Genomic DNA, 24122 nt, shown 5'->3' on the forward strand with positions numbered 1-24122 from the left:
CATCCATCCTCTTTCACCCCAAAGAAAAATACGGTTAAAACACTGATTTCCCTGAGGTCTTGATTCACTTTGAAAGGACACTTCTTGATACAGCTTTCTTCTTGTGCTTTGTCTGTCTTTACATCCATCCTTAGATGTTAGAAGTCAGGTCTCAGGCAAAAAGCACTACAAGAAAAACACCTGCAAATACAACCAACTTTCATCCTGCACAAGAAGGGTCTGTAACAGGTGGCACTGTCGGATGTATCAAGGGACAGCATATTGACACAGTCACACAAGGAAAGCGTGCCTTCCTGAACCTAATCAGACACACGTGAAGAGAGAACAGCAGTGAAAGGAAAATAGACTTCACTGGCTCCAGTTCCACAGTGGTTCTGCTAGGCACAGGATGCTTTCTGCTAGACAACATTAGGTAGATCAGCACCCACAGCACACCAAACCCACATCGTCACACAACCAGGTAGAGTCATGGTACTAGTGAACCCCAGAACACCCCATGCAGTTCCTGGTACAACACACTATAACGTGATCGGGACCAACTGTAACCAGGCTTCTTAAACTAAAATAACGTGGCATTAACAGAAACAGCACAGCTGATCTGTCTTGCATGACACTGTGAAGAAAGAAAGATGCATTTTATAGACTGCCTGCCCGTAGCTTCCCCCTTCTATGCAGCCAGAGAATTTCAACTCTCTTTGCTTTACTGTTCTCCCTGGACACAGCTTTTCTCCAAGCAATGGAAAAATTATCACATGGTTTGCTCCTCCCAAACTGCCCGTTTTGATCATGAAACAGCAAAAAGGAACAGCAATACAATTGATAAAGGAAACATAAGGCAAAAGGCAAACAAGGATGTGAGAAGAGGCAAAATGCAATGGGAAACACAGCAAAAGTAAAGCCAGACAAAGAGATTAATCCACCTGCAACCACTTCGACTCACATCCAACCATAATTCCTAATACTTCATCTTTGTAGCGTTTAAAAATCCCAAACTAAGATATCTAGCTTGAAAATAAGAATGTCTTGTTTATGAGCTGCATCAGAAGACATATGACAGAACACTCAGTCTTCACAGGTAGCTAGCTGAAAAACAAAGGGGAAGAGTGGCGTGCCATGGGGTGAACAGAAATAGTAGAAATTAAACCATGCAGAAACAGGAATGACAGAAGTGACAGAACAGGATGATGCTAAAAGGCAAGAAAAAACTCCAAAACGCTGTTTTAATGGCTACCAACTCAGTAGAAGTCAAACATTTTCCATGAGAACCTCACACTTCATGACACCGAGGTGAGAAGGGAAGATTCCCACCAGAAATGCAGTCTGTGGGAGTGGCACAGAAATGGTGCCCTCCACCTCTCCAAGAACTGCATATCAAAAGCAGCCTCCCCCCCCAGTTTCAGGGTACTACCAGCCCTGTCAGATCAACCCCTCTCTCTCCAATTAGAGCCCAGAGAAGCCAAAACTCGATTCCCTCTCTCACCATCCTTGTTTTAAAGAAGCATTGCAGTTTGCTTGCCCTCCAGACAATCTCAGCTACTCCTGCTGCTGCACACAGATAAGGACACAGCTCCCCTGGGGCAGATCACATTGCTTGTGAGAGCAAACCTCCATTCTTAGCTCAAGTTCTTACATCCTTTCCTTGACACAAAATCTGCATGAAGAGTACTTTTACTCATCTGTCACGTAAGAATGCATGTGGGTTTTAGGAATTTATAATGCTAACCACTTGTCTACTGTCTTACACACCTCCACAGGTGATTTCTAACTATGAAGAGCTCATTTTACATACCACATCATGTTACTTACATTATCTCCTGAATAAAGCTGACAATCAAAGATGTCACTGTTACTAAGTAGCAGCCCTTCAAAGATTTCACTACTTTTGGACACTAAAATATTGTATTTCCTGTGACAGTTTTATCCCCATCCTCTGCTTCACTAGACAGCAATAACATTTTGATAGAGCACATATTTAAAGCATTAAATCATAAAACCATCGCTGCTGTAAATTGAGTTTCTTCCCTTGCTCAGTGGGTTGCTAGTTTTGATTAATGGTTGAGCTTTCCTTATTTCATCACCTAACAGTGCATAAAATATGAGTTACTTAACTCACAATAAAGATTTAAGAATTAAACCAAATCAGACCAACAAATTTGCCCATCCATTTCACATAGCCTGTTACTCCTAACAATAACTTCACATAAAGTAATTTGTTCTTTAAAATTATGTTACTCTATTCCCAACAATTTACCTACCAAATTATAATTCTGGTTTCTAAATCCAACCTGCTTTGTTTACTCTGTGCCAACCACACAGAACATGCCACAGAACCAAGCACACAAAGGTTGCTTCCATTTGCCTTCCCCTGTTATGTCCTCAGTGACACACAGCTTAATCTATCTTTTCAATTTTCCACATGTGGCTTCTTTCCCAGATTTGGGCAGAATTAAAACATTTGCATCTCGTTTATTCATCTTCAAGAAAATCTCTCTCTTCCATAACAGGAGGGACTCAAAATATATGAAACTTGCTGTTTTAGTAACTAAACAAGCAAATTTGAATACATAAAGGACTTGATTTGTGGTGTAGCAGTGCTTTTAAGCACAACCAGCTCTAAGACAGGGTATCTATTTTGAGGGAAAATCTTGGTGAGGACTTAATCTTAACTAATACTTTCCTATATACAGGTCCTTTAAAAACACTCCTAACTCCCCACTGCCCAGAGGAAATCAACTATTTATTTAAGGAAAGCAACCAAAAACAACCTACACAGTTGGTGTTTGTTCACAGAGTGACAGAGTGGTTGAGGTTGGCAGGGAGCTCTTGAGGTCAGCTAGTCCAGCTCTCCTCCCCTACAGCTACAGCAGGCTGCCCAGGCCCAAGTCCATCAGGTTTTGAAAAGCTCCACAGACGCAGACTTCACAGCCCCTCTGGGCAACAGGTTCTAGAGGCTGACCACCCTCGTTGTTAGTTGGTTATTTCTACGGATCGTTACTTTTGCATTTCTTAAACTGCAGGAGGATCCACACTGCTTTGGCCGGCCCCTGCAGCCAACCCCAGCACGATCCTATTGCACGCTGGTCACAGCCCCTGTCAGGGAAACATGGTAAGAGATCTATTCCACTGCACACAGTACCTACTGCTTCTGGACTCAAAGAAATTAGGCTTCAGGCTGTGTACCTGCAAGTGTTACAATCATGTGCACACATTTTAACTAGGCAGAGCAGGATGCCAGGAGCACCCAAAATTCCACAGTGAAGGCAGGACCAGTGAGAAAGAAGGAAACTAAATGTCTATAGAAGTGTATATTGGAAGTGGAAGGAAAACAATAGTTCACAAGTAAAATCTTAAAAGTAGCTAACATTTTGTTAGAAAGGTGTTTCTGGACAGCATCCAATGTAGAACCATTAACAAAGCCAAGGAAGAAGAACTGCTTCCACACTGCCCGCTTTTCACTGCCCATATAGACTTTTACATGGATCACAATTCACTACCATGATAAGATAATGAAAAAAATAGGAGCTGTGGAGTTTCTGCTCTAAGTCAAAATAAAATTTTGTAGTGGGTTTATGTGGCAAGGTTTTGGTAGCACGGGGACTTGGGGTAGTTTCTGTGAGAAGGATCTAGAAGCTGCCCCATGTTTGGTACGGGCCCCACTGTTGACCTGAGCCAAGCCAATAAGCGATGTTGTTTGCGCCTCTGTGAGAGCATATTTAAGACAGGGAAAAAAACGCTGCGCCAGACAGCAGCTGGGAGAGTGAGAGGAGTGAGGAACGGCCCTGCAGGCACCAAGGTCAGTGCAGAAGGAGGGGGAGAGGTGCTCCAGGCACCGGAGCAGAAGTCCCCTGCGGCCTGTGGTGAGGACCATGGTGAAGCAGGATGTCCCCCTGCAGCCCATGGAGTACCACGGTGGAGCAGGGTTCCACGCTGCAGCCCGTGGAGGAGACCACGGCGGAGCAGGTGGCCCTGCACTGATGGAGGCTGCCACCTGTGGAAGACCCCTGCCGGAGCAGATTCCGGGCCGGACCTGTAGCCTGTGGAGAGGAGCCCACGCAGGAGCCGGTGACCTGGCAGGAGCTGCTGCCCGTGGGGGACCCAGGTTGGAGCAGTTTTCTCCTGAGGGATGGACCCCGTGGTACGGACCCATATCTGGAGCAGTTCTGGAAGAGCTGCTGCCTGTGGGAAGCCCACGCCGGATCAGTTCATCAGGGACTGCATCCCGTGGGTGGGACCCCACAGCACAGGGGACGAGACTGACCGAGAAGGAGCGGCAGAGAAGAAGTGCTGTAGACTGACCATAACCCCCATTCCCCTGCACTGCTCGGGGGGAGGAGGTGGAAGAGGGTGGATGGGGGGGGGGGGGGAAAGGTGCTTTTGGTTTCTTTCCTTTGTTTCTCACTTCTCTAGCTTGTTAGTAATAAGCAATAAATCTTACTATCTCCTTATGCCGTGTCTGTTTTGCCCGTTACAATAATTACTGCGTGATTTTCTCATCCTTATCTCAACCTTTGAGCCCTTTTCACATATTTTCTCCCCATTCCTCTTTGAGGAGGGGGAGTGAGAGAGCAGCTGTGGTGGAGCTCGGCTGCCCACTCAAGTGGAACCACGACAACATTACAACAATAAATTTTTCTACACTTTACACATTGAAGCAAGATCAACCTAACTTTCACTCCTAAATCCATGCCAATAAGTTCAAGGGAAGGTTTATCCGCACCAATATTTTGCATGCACGCTGCCTTCCTTCTCACAAGTCATGGTTCAGAAAGGAAAACAGATGAGTATCACAAATCCCTGTATCATGTAGTGTCTACAGGTAACACAACTATGATGCACTGTGCTGTGTGTTAGGTGTCACATGCCAGTCCATCAGGTGGCACGTTACATTTTTCTCTCCTCTTCCAATTGCTGACATGGATGCATTAATTCAAGCTTCACATGAAGTCTGGATTTTTATTAAAGTTAAAAGGGTTTCAACACATCTTTTGTGCCATTTGAGGCACAAGCTCAAACACAGTCGCTCTTTACAGTGGCTTTGTGAGTTCTCAGCTTACCTTCATTTTGTTCAATAAAAGAACAATAACTATCTGTATACAAAACACGTCCAATGGTTTTAGAGGAAAGCTGGTTTTGGCTTTGAAAGAAACCAGCATTCAACAGTTTATTATCCAAGTCTGACTGACATGATTGATGACAAGCCAGTGTTACTTTTCACAATGTAAAACAACAAAAAAATCAAAACCCAACTATGTTTGATTACTGCAGTGACTGAATATCCTTTCCGAGTTACACAGGCAAAACTGTGCTATACACGCACAGTTCATCAAGCGCTGCAGAATGCTATCAGGTTGATAGCAGTATATTTGTATCAGCTGTGGAAGTAAAAACCCTGACACCTGTATCACCTACAAGTGGGATTTTCAGTTTTATTCATCTGGCTTCACTACCCATTTGAAAAAAACAGCAGAGCTATTTAAGCACAGTTGCATCTTCTTTCATCCCTTCAGGTGGAAACAATTCAAAGTTTTCTTCTGAAAACATGATTTTCATAGCAAGTGGAATAAGAGTGCACATTTGAACTCTATCTGTAACAAAGACAAAACAGTAAGATTTAGAAGTCTCAAGATTAGTTTGTTTCAAGGATCTGCAGATCCAAGGTCTCGGTTCTTAATATTTGGTAGTGCTTCCCTCCTACCACACTCAGTAACTTCCTCTTTCTTCCTATATGTGGAAGACTGTTGGAAGCCTTGATGTAACGTGTGATATGAATTTGGGAGGAGTAGTTTTTTGCTTTTTGTTGGCTCATGCAAGAGTTAGTTCCCCTGTTAGTCATCGTCTCAGTACAAGCTCAGCACACTGAGCACATCGGAGAGAACAGATACCTCTAGCTACAATACTTCTGGTGTTCTACAGCATCTACCCCAACAGGTAGAAGAAAAAAGAGCAAGTATCATAAAGAAAGCCAGAAAAGGAGAGGATCCGAGAGATAAGTTACATGGTAAACATAGTAATTTGGAAAAAAAAAAAGTTAACATGAAAATGAATTCAGTTTCCTTAACTCCCTAAGTTTCATTGAAACCCTCAGATTAGCTGTATATTTCAGTATGTCATTTTATGGAAATCTGAGTTATAATAGCTGCTACACTGTAAGTCTGAAGAAAGACACCAAAACAAACAAATCTGCTTCCCTCCAGGTATGCTTCCTGTATACGCATTCCCTATCAGTGGTTCTTAAAAACCTAACTTGCTAGTTACAGACATCCACAAGATTTGGTGGAGAGAAACAGAGGATTCCTTAGCCATCAGCAGTATCTACACATAAGAACAGAAATACAGACATTGTAGTATGGCAATATTTTCTTCTATTCCCAAACGTATAGGGCAATTTCAGCACTGCTTCTGAAGGACTTGCCAATCCCATCATTCCCACTCTGTGCACTTTTCAGGTCACTTCATAAGGCATTAGGCATCTTAAGCCAACAAGGTGGAAGGTGTTTCAGGCTTGTAAGAGTCAATCCTTTCTCATTTGTCAAGACCCCACACTATTTGTAACTGCCGCAAATACCTAGTTACATGTAATTCCTAGTCAGCGGTAGGAAAGGGATATTGATGCTCCTTGGGAAAGGAGAGAGAGTTATGTAAAAATCTCAGTAAATATGGGGAAAAGGGGAGCAGGAATAACAAGGACAAATGTATCTACTGGCTTCCATCCCCAGTTTCATATGTATCTAAGCACAGAACTGAACAGAGCCACAAAAGACAACACAAGATGGTTAAGTCTCTGATGCCAGCAGTTTTCAGCACAGAAAAAAGCTGATTCCTTGCATCAAAGTGTTCATCTTAAAAAAAAAAAAAAAAAAAAATAACATTTAAAGCAGGATTTTTAAAAAACCATCCATATGCTTTAAGCAAGCTGACATTATATAAGAGATGAACAAACTTACACCTTCTGCAAGGAGGTTTAGACAAGTTATTGGTGAAATCTGATCACAGATAGTCAAATATATTGATTATCTCTTCATCTCCAGCACTGGTATGTAGACAACTTGAAGCTTGCCCCTTTCACTGCAGCACAGTTTCTGGACAGCCAGAGGTTGTTTAAAAAAAAAAAAAAAAAAAAAAAAGGAAAAGCAAGTTCATGGGTAGCTTGTAAGAGTTATGCTATGCACTAGTCTAAGCCTGTTCAGGTAAATCTCACTTTATTCTCTATTAACTCTCCTCTCTCATGTCCCCTTATATTTGTTTTCCCATCTAGCCTCCATGCAATTATCTTGTCCCACTCAGCACCCCTCCTGATCCTGTTTGCTTTTCCCTCTCATTCCTGATCCTCTTTTCCCTTCATTCTCCAGCCCCCAGCTCTTCAGGGGAAGGTACCGCATGATTGTGTCCCATCAGATCAGTAGGTCAGCAATCCTCCACTTGGTTCATGGAATCAGGCATGCCCCTGATCAAACTGCTGCACTCAGCAAACAGCAGTGCTGAAAGGAGATATTTTCAAGTACAAATGAGAAAAGCCTGCCAAGTGAGGCCTTGTTCTAGTTTTATCAAAGAATTAAGGAATTTATGAAAAACTAGATCTATGTTTAAACACAGGGATCTGGCAAGAAAATGTCAATTGCATGAAGTTCTCCACAAAATAACCAGAAAAAAAAAATCAGAGGAAAAAAAATAATAACTCCCTAAAATAAAGGTTATCAGACACTTGTTTGGAAAAAAAACAGTAGTCAGCACAACACAACTGAAACACAACATTAAGATCAAAGAGCTGCTGATTGTAAAACTAAGCAGGAAAGCCTTCTTGGTCAATTCCAACTGCTTTGGACTGCTGCTTCACACAGAAGCAATGAACACTTAATACTCGGCTGAACAACCAACTAACAGCTTTAGATTTTGCTTTTAGCTTTTGATATCAAACATCAACACGAGGCATGAACCTATTTAGAAGAAACTATCAGTTTTCCAAATTGTGTTTGTTCCATTTACTTAACGCAGCTTGGCTTAGAATATCAAACCACAAATGCAGGCTTATTTCTCATTCAGAAAAAAAATCTGCACGGAATAGGTTATAGCTCAGGATCTTGATAACAAAGTCATCCTTTAAATGCTCTTAGCAGCGGAACTGACAGTCTATTCCCATTTGAATCAACTTTTGTTGAAGCATTACATTTTCAGTTTCACAGTATGTTTTATCTCCCTCCCACTTACCCTTCCTTTTTTGTCTTATATAAATACCACCTCATAACCTTCCTTGTTTAATTCTGCTTTGATATAGACAATCTAAGCAGTTCTGACTGGAAAGCTTCTGGAGCCGGTTGACCACCATAAACCCTACTCCATTCCCTGAGGAGTACTTTGGATAAGCATTCTATTTCCAATTTTCGACAGCAGTTACTTCTATATTTTTAGCAATGAGATGTAACATAAGTATTTTAGATTTATATTCTGTATTTACCTACTGTATTTCACACAGTATATTTGTCCTTTTCTTCCCCAAAATAAAATTAACGTCCATAATGTAATGCTTATGAAATACAGTGCCTGTTAAGCAGTAAGCTGGAGAAGCATCAGAATAATCCCCATTTAAGAGTGTAGACCTGTGAGGACCACATTCCACTTGCTCAAAAAACAAACAAACAAAAAAAACCAACAGAACAATACCAAAAAATCCCAAACTCAGCTGGTAAATTATGCATTCCTGATAACCAACATATTCAATTCTAGCAAAACAAGTGGAAAAGGATTCAGAGATTCAGGAACAACAAACTTTAAAGGCAGACATTTAAGGAATTAAGTCTCCATGACATCTGGATGCAAGTTTTCTGATATATTTAGCTGTGTTCTTAGGAACTCGTAGAACTGTGCATCACAAAACAGAAATAGTCAAGATTATATTGATTTCTTTTCCCCTGTAGCTTTTTATTTTTCTCCAAAGGATACAACAAAAGGCCAGTTAATTGGTTATGAGGCTTCTTTTACTACAAAACTGTCTTATCTTAGCTAACCATTGTATTATACACTAAAAAAAAATATAGAAGTAATATTATCCCTCAAATTGAAGTGCTGGACTACCTACCACTACACCAACAAAGTCATGTTCTGTAGTAGCCAGCAGCACAGAAACGTGTAGGCTGCCTGCACAGTTTGGTATGCTGACAGCTTTTATATCCTAGAGTTAAGAGGGATAAGCATAGGTACCTGGTATGTGTAAGTGCTGCGTTTACAGATTTAACATTTTCATAGGAGGTCTTAAACAGACAGCAGTATCGCTGACAAATTCATTACAACGTCTGTTTTGTAACACTTAATTTCAGACTCTTCACAAATAATGTTTTACATTATGAAGTTGATTACTTATTCCTATTTGGTTAGCACTTCAGCATGTTCAAAACATGGACACAAGATACTTTACATCTAATATTCAACAAACAGAATTGTATTTTTGTAAATGTATCAAACTCTGATACTTTTTGCAACCCTAAACAGTCACATCAGTCAGAAAACAGTAGACAAACAGCACTCATTACTTGCAGCAAGATCTACCTCTGAGGCCATGCAGTCAGGAACCTCACAGCATAGTAAAAGTGATCTTTAAAACCGTCTAACATGCAAACTATCAGTACTAACCTTAGGATTACCGCCATCCTCAAAATCAAGGTTCCCACAGCCACAAAACTAAAGTTTGTGACAAACAACCACCACCTTATTCCTGGCCTACACACTTTTACTCATGTCTGCAAATTATAACAAATAAATAAATAAATAAATTAGTACTTCCCTACTTTGAGGCCAATTCTGACATCTGAATGAGATCAAAATTAAACCTAATTATTTAGCACTGCTGACATGATCACATACTAAGGAGTCAATCAAATACAACACTTATTCCTGAGCAGGCTTATTTAGCTTAGGCATTTTTGCTTGGCTTATTAGAACATTTAGAGTTTAGTTCCTTCCCGCTTAATGAGCATGGGAGAGTTCAGACATTTCTGCAATATCTTCTCGCAAGAATAAAGTTTTATTTCTCCTAAATGGCAAATAAATTTTTTTCTGCTGTATCGCACAGCTGTCTCAAAGGAGACCCAGGGAGCTGACTGCTCCATCTCATTTCTGTAACAGCTGCACCATACAGGGCTGTGCAGAACCACACAAGTTTAATAACTCCATTTCTGAATGTTTCCTCGCCGTCACGCAGCCAGTTTCTCTACCACCACCAAAATTTGTTCACAAGCTTGATATGAGCACGGAGGACCAGTAACGATTGTTATTGTACGCATCCTACACTAAAGATGTCAGGCTATTTATTTTTCCAGCTGAATATATTTCATGTAGGCGTGGTTATAATTACAAAGAGGAATAGCAAAGCACTTAATTAGAGAAAGTTTTGAATACCATCAGCTCTTCCACTATGCCATATGCCTGCAGAACCACGTGAGCTGACAGGCAGACAGGAGCACCCCTAACCTGTTGTCTCAGTAACTCTGCACAGCACAAACCCGCGAGCACGTCTCAAGAGGAGTTACGCCGGGAGCGAGCCTTTGCGACACCCGCACCCCAGGTCCGATCGGAGGGGATGCGCGCAGCAACACGTCCACGGGCAGACCGGGGGCACGGCGAGCAACCTGGGAGCCAGGCAGCCCCGGCCGAGCATCGCACGGCGCAGGGCTGGGCTCCGAGCCCCCGGTGATGTCAGGCACCCGGCGCCGTGCCCTCGCTCCCCACACACCCTCTTCCTTCCTCCCGCCCGGCACAGCCTGGGAACGCCGCGAGCACGGCGCTGGAGGCCGGCCTCCCCCCGCGGCCGGGGGCGCCTCAACGGCGGCCGGGCCGTGCCCGGGGCGGGCAGCGAGGGAGGGCCCCGAGCGCCGAGCCCCGGGCGGAGGCGTTGCGGCGGGGCAGAGCCCGGTGACAGCGCGGGGGGCCGGGGGGGGCCCGGCCGGGACAAAGCGGCCGCCACCCCCCTCCTCCCTCCCTCCCCGCCCCGGGCACCGGCCCGCGCCGCCGCTCACCATCCGGGAACTCCCGGTCGCTGATGTGCTGCAGGTGGGGGCCGCCGCCGCCGGGATCCGAGTCCCCCGAGTCGGCCTCCGCCGCCGCCGAGCCGACACCGCCGCCCGCCGCCGCCGCCGCCGCCTGGTAGGCGTCCGCCCAGCGCTCGGGCCCCGCCGCCGCCGCTCCCCCCCCACCACCGCCACCGCCGCCGCCGCCGCCGCGGGCCCGGCCGAGCTTGGGGCTGGCGTCCGGCGACACGCAGCAGGTGACGGTGTTGCCCATGGGGCTCCGAGCTCCCCCGCCGGGCCCCGGCTGCGCGGCTGCCGGGATGGGGCGGGGGGAGCCGAGGCGCCGGGGAGGGGAGGGGAGGAGCGGCGGCAGGAGGAGGGGCCGCAGCTAGGGGCGGGGCGGGGCGGGGCTCAGCGCCTCAGCGCCGCTCGCGCGCGGCCGTTGAGGGCGGGCGGGGCCGCGCGCGAGCCCCCCACCAACGGCCGTCGCGCGCGCGGCCGCCCGCCCCCGGCACGGGGAGGGGCCGCGCCTCGCTCCCGCCCAGCGGCCCGCCGCGTGACGCCGGCCCGCCAATGGGCGCGGGAGTCGTCACCGGGACCCCTCTCCCCCGCCCCCTCGCCGAGCCACGCCCCCTCGCTAAGCCCCGCCCCGCCCCGCCCCGGGAGCACACGTGCCTCGGGCGCATGATGGCGGCGGGGCTGCGCCCGGCGGGGGGTGCTCAGCGCTGCCCCCCGCCCGCTCCCGTCTGCACGAGGGCTCCTGAGGAGCTCCCGCATCCGCAGGCTCGCTGTCGCCCACGCAGCCCGGAGAGGCTCCTGAAGAGACCGCAAGGAAGCTGCAGGGTTCTGCTTCAGCTGCACGCTCAGCATCGGTCCCAAGCGGAGGCCAGCTCGCTGCTAATGGCTGTGCCTCACAGGGCCCATGAGTTCAAATCCTCTCAGTTGTGCGCTGATCTTCACCTTGGGGTAGTGCTGCGTGTGCTTTTCCGAGGCTGGGTGTCTCCTCGTCTGTGGGGAGATGACACCAGCGCCGAGACGTGTTTTCATCCATTTATCCCTTCTTAGAAAGTGTCTCGGCTGCAGAGGAGGAGCGCGCTCTGATCTGGCTCTCAAGCAGTCTGTGGATAACTTGGAGGAGGGCCACGGCATTGTCTTTTCCTGGAAACATAGCTGCAGGAAGAATGAATCACCAGGTTGAACCTGTATAACCAACTGAAAACAAAAGCTCAGGCTTCTGTGCCTCACTGCTGCAAATAATGGGGGGAAAAATAGGCATCCTGTTTTGAAATCCACTACCAGCTGACGGGACAAAAATATTGCAGGCGTGATTGTCTTCTGAAGCTGACACGTAACATAAGACCATGGCCATTTAAGGGAAAAAAAATGAAGCAAAACAGTAGTTAGGGAAATAGATCCAATGCTTCCTTGAGGACTTGAATAAAAAGTAACCGGCGAGGTTGTTCTGAATACACAGGGTGGGTTTTTAGTAGCCCTAAATTTTCAGTTTTGAAATCACCTCCTGGAGTATTCTTGGCTAGGATGTATTCAGCACTACCCAGCGAGCCGGGGCTGGGAGGCTGTGCTTCGTAGCACAAAGACAGACTGCAGCAGCGGTGTCATTGATTGAAGTCATACTTTTGTCTCTGCAGCAATCCAAGATGTCATTACAGGCAGTGCAGGGGTTTCTTTCTTAGCGTGCAAACATCTGGATCACTGCAGTGATGCCAATCGAACAAACATACGGCAGTGAATGTTGTTTGACCTTAGCTTCTCCTTTCTGATCCTACCTTTATTTTGTCTTAAGAAAAAATAAAACCGGCTTTGCAGTTATCAAAGGCTAAGGAGAACAAATTGCAGCCGGTAGAGTTAATGGAGACTTCAATGCCTGAGAAGAGAATTTGAGATGTGCTGAAGTCAAGAAAGAGCAAAGCCTGCAAAGCTGTCCTTTGTGTGCTGCTGGGCAGAGAGCTGATCGAACAACTATTCTGATGAGCCAAGCGTTAGAAGTAGCTGTTACTGCAGGTCATGTGTACAGTTTTCCTACGAGGAAAAGGAAAACGCTTTCCAGTATTTTAACACAAACATTAACATGGATGTGTGACTTCATTCAGAAAAGGCAAATTGCATGAGTAAGCCCTGCAGTAGGTTTGTTTAGGGTAAACTTCTGAAAGTTTAATTCCAACCTGGGCCGCCAAAGCCTGGAAAGAGGCCCGCGGGAACCCTTCCTGCAAGGTCTAAGGTACATGAAATTGCTCAGACTTGACTGTTGCTTTCTTCTCCATTGTCTGAAGGATTTTGTTTCTAAAAAGTGGAGAAAAGCTGCTAATATCATCATGAATTAAAAGAAACAAACAAACAAAAACCATTTTTCTTAAAACTTGGTTTCTGCTTGGTTTAAAAAGAGTAACCTTCGCATTGTGGCAAATGCTCCTGCATCCATATGAATGTTCTAGCGGCTGTCTGCCTACGTATAGACAAATACTGGTTTTAAAGTGGTTTTAATTAGTTGTTGTTAACTAGTTTTAAATACAGTACACTGCTTGCACTGTAATTTCCCCTCCAATTACGTAACACTGCACCTATAGAACTCATCAGAAATTTGGGCACCTAAAATGAAGCCTTTAGATCCGTCTTCAGACTCCACAAAAGGGTATTTTTTGCAGCATTTTCCCTGCCCCAGCATCCCACATGCCAGCCCCACGTCAGCCCGGTGTGTGGCCATCAGCCAGCTGCAGCAAGCACAGAAGCTGCAGGAGGAGGAGGGCACCGGAGGGCCCAGAGCTGCCCAAAAGCCACCTGTGTGTGCACTGATGGCCACTCACACGTCGCTCATGCTCCAGTGGGTGAGGCGTGCTCCTGTCACACGGCCCAGCACGTGGCATCCTGTGGCCTGGAAGTCTGGCTAGTAGAGACCTGCAAGAGGCTGCAGATCAGTGAGCATCCACAAGCACGTTTGTAAGAGGTGGAGGTTTCCAGCAAATGAAGTGCAGTTGTTGCTTATGGAAAGGAAGATCTGGCTCATTTTGCTTTTTGTTGCTTAATTAAAATTTCAGAATAATGTCAGCTTTCAGAACTGCAAGGCATTTGAGAGATCAGTCACATAATTCCACTAAAAGCTAAGTGATTCTTCTGTAGCAAGAGAGTTAATAAACATGGTGATTATGTCTGACAGTATATCAAGATGTGAGGTTTAAGGCGTGAATGCAATACTACTGATGGGAACTATTCCTTCTTCAGAGGCCCCAGAAACATCCTGTATTTCAGCTCATTCACTTATGAAATTATACATCTTTGTGTTTTCTCTCATTACTTCCATTGTTTAATGTAACTGTGTGAGTAAAGAAAATGATACAGTGGATGATACCTTATATTATTTTGATATTTATAATTTTTCAGTGATCTTGCTGGACCAGCAAGTTATAATGTCTACAGATAACCTGTCAGTTTCTGCAGAAATTTAAGTTTTCAGTTTTAATTCACCCTGTTGGTTTCAAAGATGATCCAAGTCCGTTCAAGACGAGGCTGTCTTAAATCTGCAACTGCAAGCTGTGAAGAGCCAAATTAATCTCTGGTTTACTCCCTTTTCATTTAACAGAAAGCAGTTCACCACCCCATCTATCTCAGTGGTGTAGAGAATCTGGAAGCTCCTGGTGAAGATTTAAGTGTAAAAGTTTTTAACCATTTCGCTGCTAGTCCTTTGAATGGCCACTTACGGTGACAGTTAGGGAGAAAGACCACTTTCTTTTCCGAGTTTTCCTCCATGCCTTGTGTTTGCTAGTTTTTGTTGGCTTGATGAAAGTTCTTCACAAAATAGATATTTGTCAAAACTTTTCTTCAAAGACAGCTTTTGTTTTTCAGTGGAATGACAACCAGACGTAGATGATATTTATTTAGAAAGGAAGGATTAAACATGTATGACCAGAAGTTTCTACACAAATAGTTGCTGCTAGCCTTTTGTACAACAGAACCATTTGGGATAAGGCGTTGCTGTCAAAGGGTTATCAACAACACAAGTTTCCAGATACAGAGTTTAAAAAAAAATAGATTGCTTCTATTTATACCTGCCTTTGCCTTGGTAACCAGAGACTGTGAGATGGATGCAGTATCTTCCCCACATTGGGGATGGTACTGTGGTACATGCAGTGTCTGCAGAGCCATCACAAGAACTGTTGCATTCATTTCTAAGGCAGGATTTTAAACATTGAGCAGTAAGGAGAAAATTTCAGTAAGGAAGGTATATTACTATAGCTCCAAAATAATTTGCACTCATTTCCAACTCATCTACTTGATTCTTTGATCTTCTGAGTATTACAAGGACCGCTACTCTGAAACACTTTTTAAAATTACCCGAAGAAGCTTATTGGTATAGCGCAATTTACTTACAGTTGGACACATTATGCCTTTGTTCTATTAAGCAGTTGAATGAGATGAGAACAGACTTGAATCAGTGTTTCTTTTAACTCACCCTTGCTTTCCATAAAATGAGCTGTTTCCTACTTTGAAAGTTTATCTGCTGCTTAGGTGTCTCTCTTGCTTTCTGCAGTCTTAAAAGGATGAACCAAGGTACATTCTTGAAACTTTATCATTGTGCTAAGCTCTCACCCTGCTGGGAGAAAAAGCATTTCAGTTCTGGACAATTGTTTTAGGCCTAAAATTCTCTGTTGTTTCATTTTCCTTATCATTTTACTGTCAGGAAGGGTGGAAAAAAAACACATCTCTTTCTTGCCACTATAGTAGTTGGATATTGTAACTTAAAAAATAGATTTGGACAGGGAGAAAGTTAAATTTAAGTTTAATTTAACTAAAAGCTTTCTGAGCTTTTAGTGCACTTGATTGCCTTTTAATAGCTTCACTATCCAGTTCTAATCTGGAAAGTAATTCCTGACCTTCTGTCTAAGGCTCATGGAAGTCAGTGCCAAAGAAACATTAGCAGGGAAGAAGGGAAAATACTTCTGGGAACCAAAGCAGGATCGCTAGAGAACCTGCTGATCTCCAAAGATATTCAGGGATATTTGCCTTACAAAAACACATTCCTGAGAAAAAAAACACTCACTACCTTATTGTCTTTGAGAACAAACGCGTACATTTTCATGTACAGCCTCCTTTCGCTCTAGTTACTATCTAGCCAGATTCTACATCTTCCAAAATACAGCTGGGGAAGAAAACTGCTGGGGGTGGGGTGGGGGGAAGGAGGGAATTAGGAGCACTGGAGCCCTGCTGCACTCATCCACATCTCCTAGACTGGAGATCCCAACGCTGGCATGTGATTTAGGAGGTGGAGGCAAAAGATGTGTGCCATTTGGGAGTTTCCCTCCATTTGGCTGATGGTGTAGTTTAAGCACAGTGTAAGTGAATCAAAAACTCACCCAAGCAGAGCTCTTATTTCAAGTGCAATCATTCTCCTAGCTTTTCCCACATTGCCTATATAAATAATTAAAAAAAAAATAATTGAGATAATAGCACAAGCAGCTTCAAACTCTGAAAAGCAGAAGCAGTGGCAAGGGACCAGCACTTTAGGACATAAAACCACAGTAAGCTGAATCATCTCACCTGCTCTGGCATGCTTATGAGAAGAAGTCTGTATTGCCATAAGACAAGTACAAACTGGTTTGGGGCAAATGAAATACTGGTTTTCATTCCCCTACAGTAGCAGAACCCTAAAAACAAGCTCTGGTTCCTGCTACCCCTGTGCAGCCTGTAATGCTCTTCCACAAAGGTTCATGAATCTTGAGCCATTCAGTCAAAATCAACGGCTTTCACATGTAACCACATTTGCTTTCGTCTGCCAGCCAGATTCACTGCTTCCTGTGGGAAAGTGTGGGTTTTTTTTTTTGAGCTGGTTATGCTCCTCAAGTTTGAGGGCTGGCCTAACTCTTCTTTCTGGTGGTGACTTCTGGTTGTGTGCCGAGCCACACAGCCAGAGATGGGCACAGGGAAGCCATGCTACTCCATGGCCCCACTCCCCCAGGCATTTTTCTTGTGGCCCTCTGCACACAACGTCTGGCTCCTTGCATGGGCTGAAGAACAGGTCTGGAGCTTCTATGCCTGTGGGTGGAATACCTGCAGCAGTGCTTCTAGCGAGCTGGAGTGCAAGCGCTGCCAGGACGATTCCCCAGCCCTCCCATGGCCTTTAGCAGGCTTTGGAGCAAGTTCAAGTAACTGGTTATGAAGACAGACAAAGGAGAGGAGCACTGTGTTGTTTTGCCAAACAAGATTAAACGGAGCCAAAGGTGAAGAGAAACCCATGCACAAACAAGGCAGCAGGAGTGTTAGCACCACACTCCCACTCAAGAGCAACTCTGGCTTTGCTGCCGTGGTCAGTATTCTGGCCAGATGGACAAAGAGAGATGTGTTTCTGCCATGGTTACCTGGTTATTGAGGGGCTGCTTCCAGGCTGGTGATGAGTACTTGCAGGGACCACGTTCACAGAGCTGGCAGTGAGCGATGAGGCTGGCAGGTTGGACAAATCTGTTTCCTTTACGGCCGTTACCTCAGAGCCCTGAAACAGAAGACATGAGCTGAAGCCACAGAGAGGCAACAGTGGCAGCAGACAGTGCCTCACAGAGCGCTTGGCACCTCTTACCTTTCGGTATGGCACCCAGGTGTCAAAAAGAGAAGCCCACCGACAAACTGGTACCAGTTAGATACTCACTGGGTGCCGTGTTCCCCCCTCCCCCTCTCCTTTCTTTCGTGTTTTCCACTTCCGCCCTCATTTTTTTTTTTCCTTTTTCCTTTCCCCCCCGCCCGTTGTGCAGCTCCTACCCCCACCCCGAGCCCGCCGCCGGGCCGCGCCCCGCCTCAGGCGCCCGGGGAGGGAGCGGCGGCGGCGGCGAGAGGCCGGGCCGGGAGCGGGGCCCTTCCCCCGGTTCCCCCGGTGCCTGCGGGAGGCCCCCGGGATGGCGCTGGTGCCCTACGCGGAGGGCTGGGGCCTGCAGGGCCTGCGCAGCCCCTGGGCCACGTTCCGCTTCGCGGGGCGCACCCTGCGCCTGCGGCAGGACTGGCAGCGGCTCGGCGTGGCGGCCGTGGTGTGGGACGCGGTAGGTGCTGCTGGGGCACAGCCCGTGTGCCCGGCCCTTCCCGCGACCTCCTCCCTCGGTGTAAATCAGCAGCGCGGTGATAACCTGACTGAGGCGAGCCCCGTGCTGAACTGGCCTTGTCTCCCCGCTTAGGCTGTCGTCCTGTGCGCGTACCTGGAGATGGGGAGCGTCGATCTCAGAGATCGGGCGGTGATCGAGCTGGGAGCTGGGACGGGGCTGCTGGGAATAGTGGCCACGCTGCTGGGTAAGGGTTGGTTTGTTTGCCTGAAGCGATTTACAGCTGCACTAAAACTGCCACTTTTACAGCTACATGCCTGGTACAGAAGTTAATACCAAAGCCACCGATGTGAACTGGGATGTATCCTGCCCGAGTCATCTCCCTTTCTTGTCAGCCTTCGGAGCCTGCTGCGTTATTTATTGTGGCGGTGGTGCCACGGCAGTGTACTTTATGGTGCGACCCTGCTAAGGCTACCGCCTGTTACCATGGTAGGCAGCTCGGCAGCACGGAGTTCTGCAGCTCTCTTCCCCTGGGGAGCAGGAGCTGTACTTGCTGTCTTCCCCTTGTCCTAAAATGCAGCACGGATGAAGCTCCAGACAGAAATCACTCTGTGCTTGTGTGAGCCTTGGTGGCCTGCCTTGCAAACAGGGAAACCAAGGTCTGGAGAAATGATTTACCTGGGATCCATGGCTGAGGCAGGGACAGGGTACGATGTTAAATTTGTGCTAACTGTCCCAGACTAGCTTTGTAATTCAAAGCTCTAGTGACTGTGGAAGGTGCCAATTGAAATAATAGAAGCAGTGGCATGACCACATTTTGTCAAACTGCTAAATCTCACATCCATAAATTTAATCTGACCTGTGAAATAGGCTCTCTAGCTGCCTCTCTTCAACAGCACAAATAAGGAATCAGAGCAGGTTAATTGTAGCAATCCCTTTAACTTTGTTGTCACCTATGGAAAGGCAGAAAGTAACTACTTTCCCACTGAGAAAAAACTCCAGGACACTTTGTTTAATCTGACAATCTTTGTGTGAAAAATACTCTATATTCTTAAGTGACTGATGAAGAATAGGATGTGTGGAGACAGCGGGCTTTCTGCTTGTTTTGCTCTTTTGTTTTTAGTCAAACAGCTTAGGGGAATTAATAGTGTTTAACAGGAACTAAGGAGGCTGCTTGACTTAGAGCACTGTATTCCAAATGCTGTTTACAGACATTAACCTGAGACAAACTCTTGTACCACCTAGGTGCTTGTGTTACCATCACAGACAGGGAAGCAGCACTGGAGTTCCTGGAGTCAAACGTACAGGCTAACCTACCTTCTGAACTCCATCCAAGAGCTGTGGTGAAGGAACTGACTTGGGGAAAAGACCTGGATAATTTCCCTCCAGGAGCATTTGACTTCATCTTCGGTGCAGACATCATTTATCTGGAAGAAACATTTGGGGAACTGCTTCAGACATTAGAGCATCTATGCTCAGAGCAAACTGTGATTCTTCTTTCCTGTCGTATCCGCTATGAACGGGATAACAACTTCTTGAAGATGCTGAAAGGCCATTTCTCTGTATATGAGGTCTACTATGATTCCAATAGGGACATTCATATCTACAAAGCACAGAGACACAGTCACAAGGATGACTTTTGACTCTATACTTTGTTAATAAGCCACTGATCCTGTTCAACCCTATCCTAGTTTCTATTAAATACAATTGTTCCTAAGCATATAATTGCAGAGGTTGTTATTTCACCATCTTCTTCCACTTGGTCTGACAGAGCAAGGATTGTACTTACCTTCTGCTTGTTTAAGTTAAAGTTCTGCTTCATTCCTCAATAACAAACATATAAGGTCTTCCACTGACTTTTTATCAAATGTAATTTCTGAAGCTGATTTAAGCTTCAGAAATCTTCATGCATGAAAAATGTCATAAAAAGACCTGTTGTTTAAAATCAAACAACACTTAACTTCCGTGGGAAACTTAGATTGGGGATTAGGATAGATAAAGTGGGATTTTTCCTCCTTATAATTTCAGCTTTAGAAAAGTAAAGTAATATGGAAGAAATATAAACTAAGACTGCAGCTCCAAATGCTTTAACTCTTCAAACCTTCTGCACCTTTAAAGTTGCAGTAAAAGAAGCCATTCAAAGGGCAAAACCAACAAAGGCAGATGCTATAAAGTTTGTCTGTTGCTGCCACTGCTGAACTGAAGAGGCACAGGGAAACAAGGGGTGGGTCAGCAGGGGGGGAAGGAGCAGCATTGCAGAGTAAGCCAACTTGGAAATTAGCGGTGATTATATCTGACTTGCAATTGTGGAGGCTATGCCTGCAGTACTGAAGCAGTCCTGGTTCCTGGGTTGGCCCTAACAGTCTAACTTTCCCTCACACGGATCAAGGCTCCTCTGAGCAGACAGAAACGCATGCCAGCAGGGCAAATAAAACAAGGAGACTCAAACTGCTTTTTAAATACCAGTCCTTGACTCTCAGAGTACCACTTCTTATATTCTACCTCAATTTGTTTGGGTCACTGTCTCTGAGGGCAGTTATTTAGGAGAGGAGACTGCTGCTATAAAATCTTTAGAGTTGGGGGGAATGTATTCTTCTACTACTGGGGAGCTTGAGGCAGCATCTAGATTTTGGCATGCCTCTGGTGCACAGTGATAGTTAGATGCTGTTTTAAGTAACCTGCTTTTTTATCTTTAGCTTTTGGAAATACCTGTGTGTTTATCCCATAAAACCTACATGATAAATAGGGCAGCTGGGAATCTGAATCACACCACTAGCAGATTTCCATCTCTTTCTAATGGCAGAAGCAGGAAACTAGTGAAAGCAGTGGCCTAGATTTTTTTTTTTTTCCTTTAAACTTAACCCAGGTCAGGTTCATGCATGTCTTTGGCACTGACAACAGCAAAAGCCAGCAGCTGCTTTGGGCCATGGATGTAACAAGCTCTATATCTCCTCTGCTTCTATCAAACTTCCCAACTGGAAAAGATGCAGAGGGTCTGTGGTCCAGAAATGAAAGGTAGACTGCAATCTGGAAATGACACATTTGTCATTACAGCTCCGATCAACGAGGCCCAAAGGTCTTGTGTTTCATCACTGGAGAGTCTGTCAGCTGTTTTCAGCTGAAGTTCTCTGCTTGGCTCTGAACTCAGCCTGAGGGTGGATGTTTTGTAAAACACTTGCTTACATTGGTCTGTTTAGAAGCCACATGGTGTCACTAAAACAGTACTTACACAGCTTGCTGGGAATCTGCAGTCTGAAACCAGTGCTTAAGTCCTTTGAGGGAAGGAGGACATCAGCTTTAATTAAAAACAGAACACAGAATGAGTTTTAATGTGCCAGACATAGCATTTTCTGTCCTATCAACTGGGTGAGCAATGCTTGGGAAAAAAAATTACAAGCCCTCCCCACTCTGTTTCTCTATAGTTTCTGGAATGTGACTAAGTTCTCACCACTCCTCTTCCTTTTCCTCCCCACCAGTGCTTCCTTCTCTCTTAGCTTGTCTGTGGTCACTGCATATTTTAGCTTCCCCTGGGGCTGGAGCTGGCAGAAAGCAGAGGGCTGTTTTCTTGTGCCTGGGTGTGCATGTGACTTGGCCCATGGGGAAGGTCTGCTACCTAGCCATGCTCAGCTCTTGCAAGAAGCTGCAGCTTGCACTGTTGCCTTAGTAGGAACCTGCTTAAAATGCTTAAACAGCACAGAAGAAAGCCTACGTGCTGTTAAGAAGAGGGTTTTGCTCCAGGCGTTGCTTTGACAATAGAAGGTCTGCATTTTTAAAACAAATCCGTTTAACTGTATCACTTTCTAATGTCTGGCAGCTCGCAGCATGTTTTCCTAGAGCTGCTGTTACAACCCATAGCCTTCTGAGAGCAGGAATGTGGCAGAAGAGATGAGGCCTGACTTTTGCAGTGCTGCTGTTGCACAGGAGCTTTTGCAAAGCTAAGGGAGTATGTTCGAAGGCACTGCTAAAGAAATGCTGCTGCTCATAAGTAAATACCCATGGAGCACAGCATAAGACAGATGCTGGCAGCTCAGGCAAGTGCCTTGCCCTGAGCTGCAGAGCAGAAATTTTGGTGGCCCCACGCCGCTCAGTGAGCTCTGAGTACACAGTGGCACCCCCTGAAAGGGACACCTTGTCTTCTGACCACCACTGGGGTGCAGGCACTCCTTTAGATTCAGATGAGACCCAAATCTAGGCAGGCTAAGCAGGGCCTGCCTCCTCTCCCTCCCATAGCAGTCCCTTCGTGCCTGCAGACACTCATTTTGCATTAAGTGAGGCCAGCAAGCTATGGCAGGGCAGAACAGGGCAATGTCTTCTAAGATGCCCCCCACCTCTTCATAACAGAAGAGAGTAAAGCACATGAGTTGATGCAGCAATACGAGGGCAGGGGTCCCCATTGCCAGTGTTAACTAGCAATCTGAGGAAAGGCAGGCTGTGGGGTGAGCCAAGAGAGAGAAGGAGAAAGGGAGAATAGAAATACTGCTGCTGGGCCACCACCCCAAGCACATCAGTTCTGGTTGCTTTTTAAGCTACAGTGTTCAGTGGCAGGCAGCATCTGTGAGAACAACTCAGCTGAATACCCCACTCCTGTTGGGGTGGTGCTCTCACCCTTCTGCACTAGCCAATGAGCAGTACCTTCTGCCATCCAAAGCTAGGCTACAGAGCTTTTTTTATATTCCCATTACACAGAGCTTTAGGCAAATGCTGGCTGTGAAGCACTCCAGATGTGCAGGACAGCAGTAGGACAGGTGTAATTGCCCAGTCAGCAAGCACTGAGAGCACCTCTCTGCGGTGACACCTGAAAGCCTGAGGTGGAAGCAAACTCTGGTGTCCTGACCGATCAGTCCCAGGTGAGCTTCTGATGCAGAACAAGATGATGCACATCAGTGCTTCAGCAGCTGTATGGTATTTATGCTAACACCCTGCCCAAGCACCTTCTGTCACTGTGTTCATCCTAGAACTAGAGAAATCGCCATGATTCCATTTTGGGTGGTTCCACTATATCAGTCCTGCTTTGTGACACGATGTGAACTCAGCTGGAGGCAGGACCTGTTTGTGCATCAGTCCCTGAGCAGTAAGGCAGTGCATAAATAGACTTGCAAGAGAAAAAATACTCACCCCTGGGAGAGGATCCAAGACACAGGAAAGTGACTGGATAGACATGAACGTGATGTGAATTTCTGTAGTCACTCCTCAAACATGTCATGCTGTGAGGAAACAAACTTTTCTGAAATGTCATTGCAACACTGAAGTGGTATTCAATTAATATAAAGACATGGACTATGATATTCAACTCTGTTTTATGGACAAAAGAGCTTTGCGGTGCAGTATCAGAAGAATCAGCTTTACCAGATGACCTACTGACTGCAGAGGGACCTGCATTACCTGATTCTTTCACCATGAAATTCAAGACAAACTGCATTTTTATCTTATGGACTAATCCCTGCTTGATTCTCCTTCATTACCGAGACGTGGATTTTGTGAACAAGTATAGGACTGACATTATGCAAGTGCTTAGTTGTGAGAACTACAAAATCCCAGCCATAATGAGCTGACCTTTCTTCTTTGCCTTGATTTCACTAGAGGTGTGTTTGCATCAGTGCTGAATTTGTTCTTCTGGCTTTTATCCCAGTGTTTTGATTCAGCCTTGCAGATTACATAATCAAGTTACAATCTTTGCAATGCTTGCTGCCTTCTGTTCTGTTCTTAAAATTGGTAGTACATGGCTTTCAGGAATGCTTAAAAGTGGGAAAGACAGCATATTTAAACTGTGAAAAGAAAAAAAATCTTTCACACATTATTAAAAAACAAAACTAATTGCCACCAAAGCAGATACAAGAAAGCAGGTTTAAAAATAAGTATCAGAAGTGGAAGAGAAACTGTTATTCAGGATTTAACCTCTCATTAATTCTATCTAATTAAGATTTAAAAAGCCTTCTATTTGGGAAAATTATCTCATGAATACTCACAGCAGGCCACAGAACATGAGAGGACATCATCATTGGCTTAAAATATGCCTTTTCACATATTCCTTTCTAGTTTTACCCCTAAATTAGTGTAAACTGATCATCCTGTCCAAAAAAGAGACTTTAAG

General features: G+C 45.5%; 2 protein-coding genes and 1 long non-coding RNA gene across 5 annotated transcripts in view; 1 reads left to right on the forward strand and 2 right to left on the reverse strand.

Annotated features, from left to right (window-relative positions):
* The window catches only part of CCNYL1 (cyclin Y like 1), a 35505-nt gene extending 24146 nt beyond the window's left edge, over nucleotides 1-11359 (reverse strand). The window contains exon 1 of the mRNA XM_082763991.1: nucleotides 11007-11359. Coding sequence (XP_082620117.1) covers nucleotides 11007-11271 — 265 coding nt within the window. The 5' untranslated portion in view covers nucleotides 11272-11359. The remainder of the gene's footprint in view (nucleotides 1-11006) is intronic.
* METTL21A (methyltransferase 21A, HSPA lysine) lies at nucleotides 11002-19750 on the forward strand. Of its 2 annotated transcripts, none has more exons than XM_082763994.1 (3): nucleotides 11002-11133; nucleotides 18167-18278; nucleotides 19277-19750. In XM_082763994.1, the coding sequence occupies exons 2-3, from the start codon at nucleotides 18194-18196 to the stop codon at nucleotides 19672-19674; spliced, it is 483 nt and encodes a 160-aa protein (XP_082620120.1). In that variant the 5' UTR covers nucleotides 11002-11133; nucleotides 18167-18193; the 3' UTR covers nucleotides 19675-19750. The 2 variants fall into 2 exon arrangements, with proteins under 2 accessions (XP_082620120.1, XP_082620119.1); XM_082763993.1 differs by lacking the exon at nucleotides 11002-11133 and adding an exon at nucleotides 17761-18034.
* LOC309879794 lies at nucleotides 11675-17715 on the reverse strand. 2 transcript variants are annotated; one of them, XR_014317845.1, is made up of 4 exons: nucleotides 17581-17715; nucleotides 17366-17496; nucleotides 16364-16418; nucleotides 11675-15600 (listed from the first exon to the last, which is right to left on the reverse strand). It is a non-coding gene; the product is annotated as an uncharacterized lncRNA (long non-coding RNA). The 2 variants fall into 2 exon arrangements; XR_014317846.1 differs by having other exon boundaries at nucleotides 11675-15603.
* Nucleotides 19751-24122: the final 4372 nt, after the last annotated feature.

Source organism: Aythya marila, assembly GCF_965140915.1.
Source record: "Aythya marila genome assembly, chromosome: 6".
Lineage (NCBI taxonomy): Eukaryota > Metazoa > Chordata > Aves > Anseriformes > Anatidae > Aythya > Aythya marila.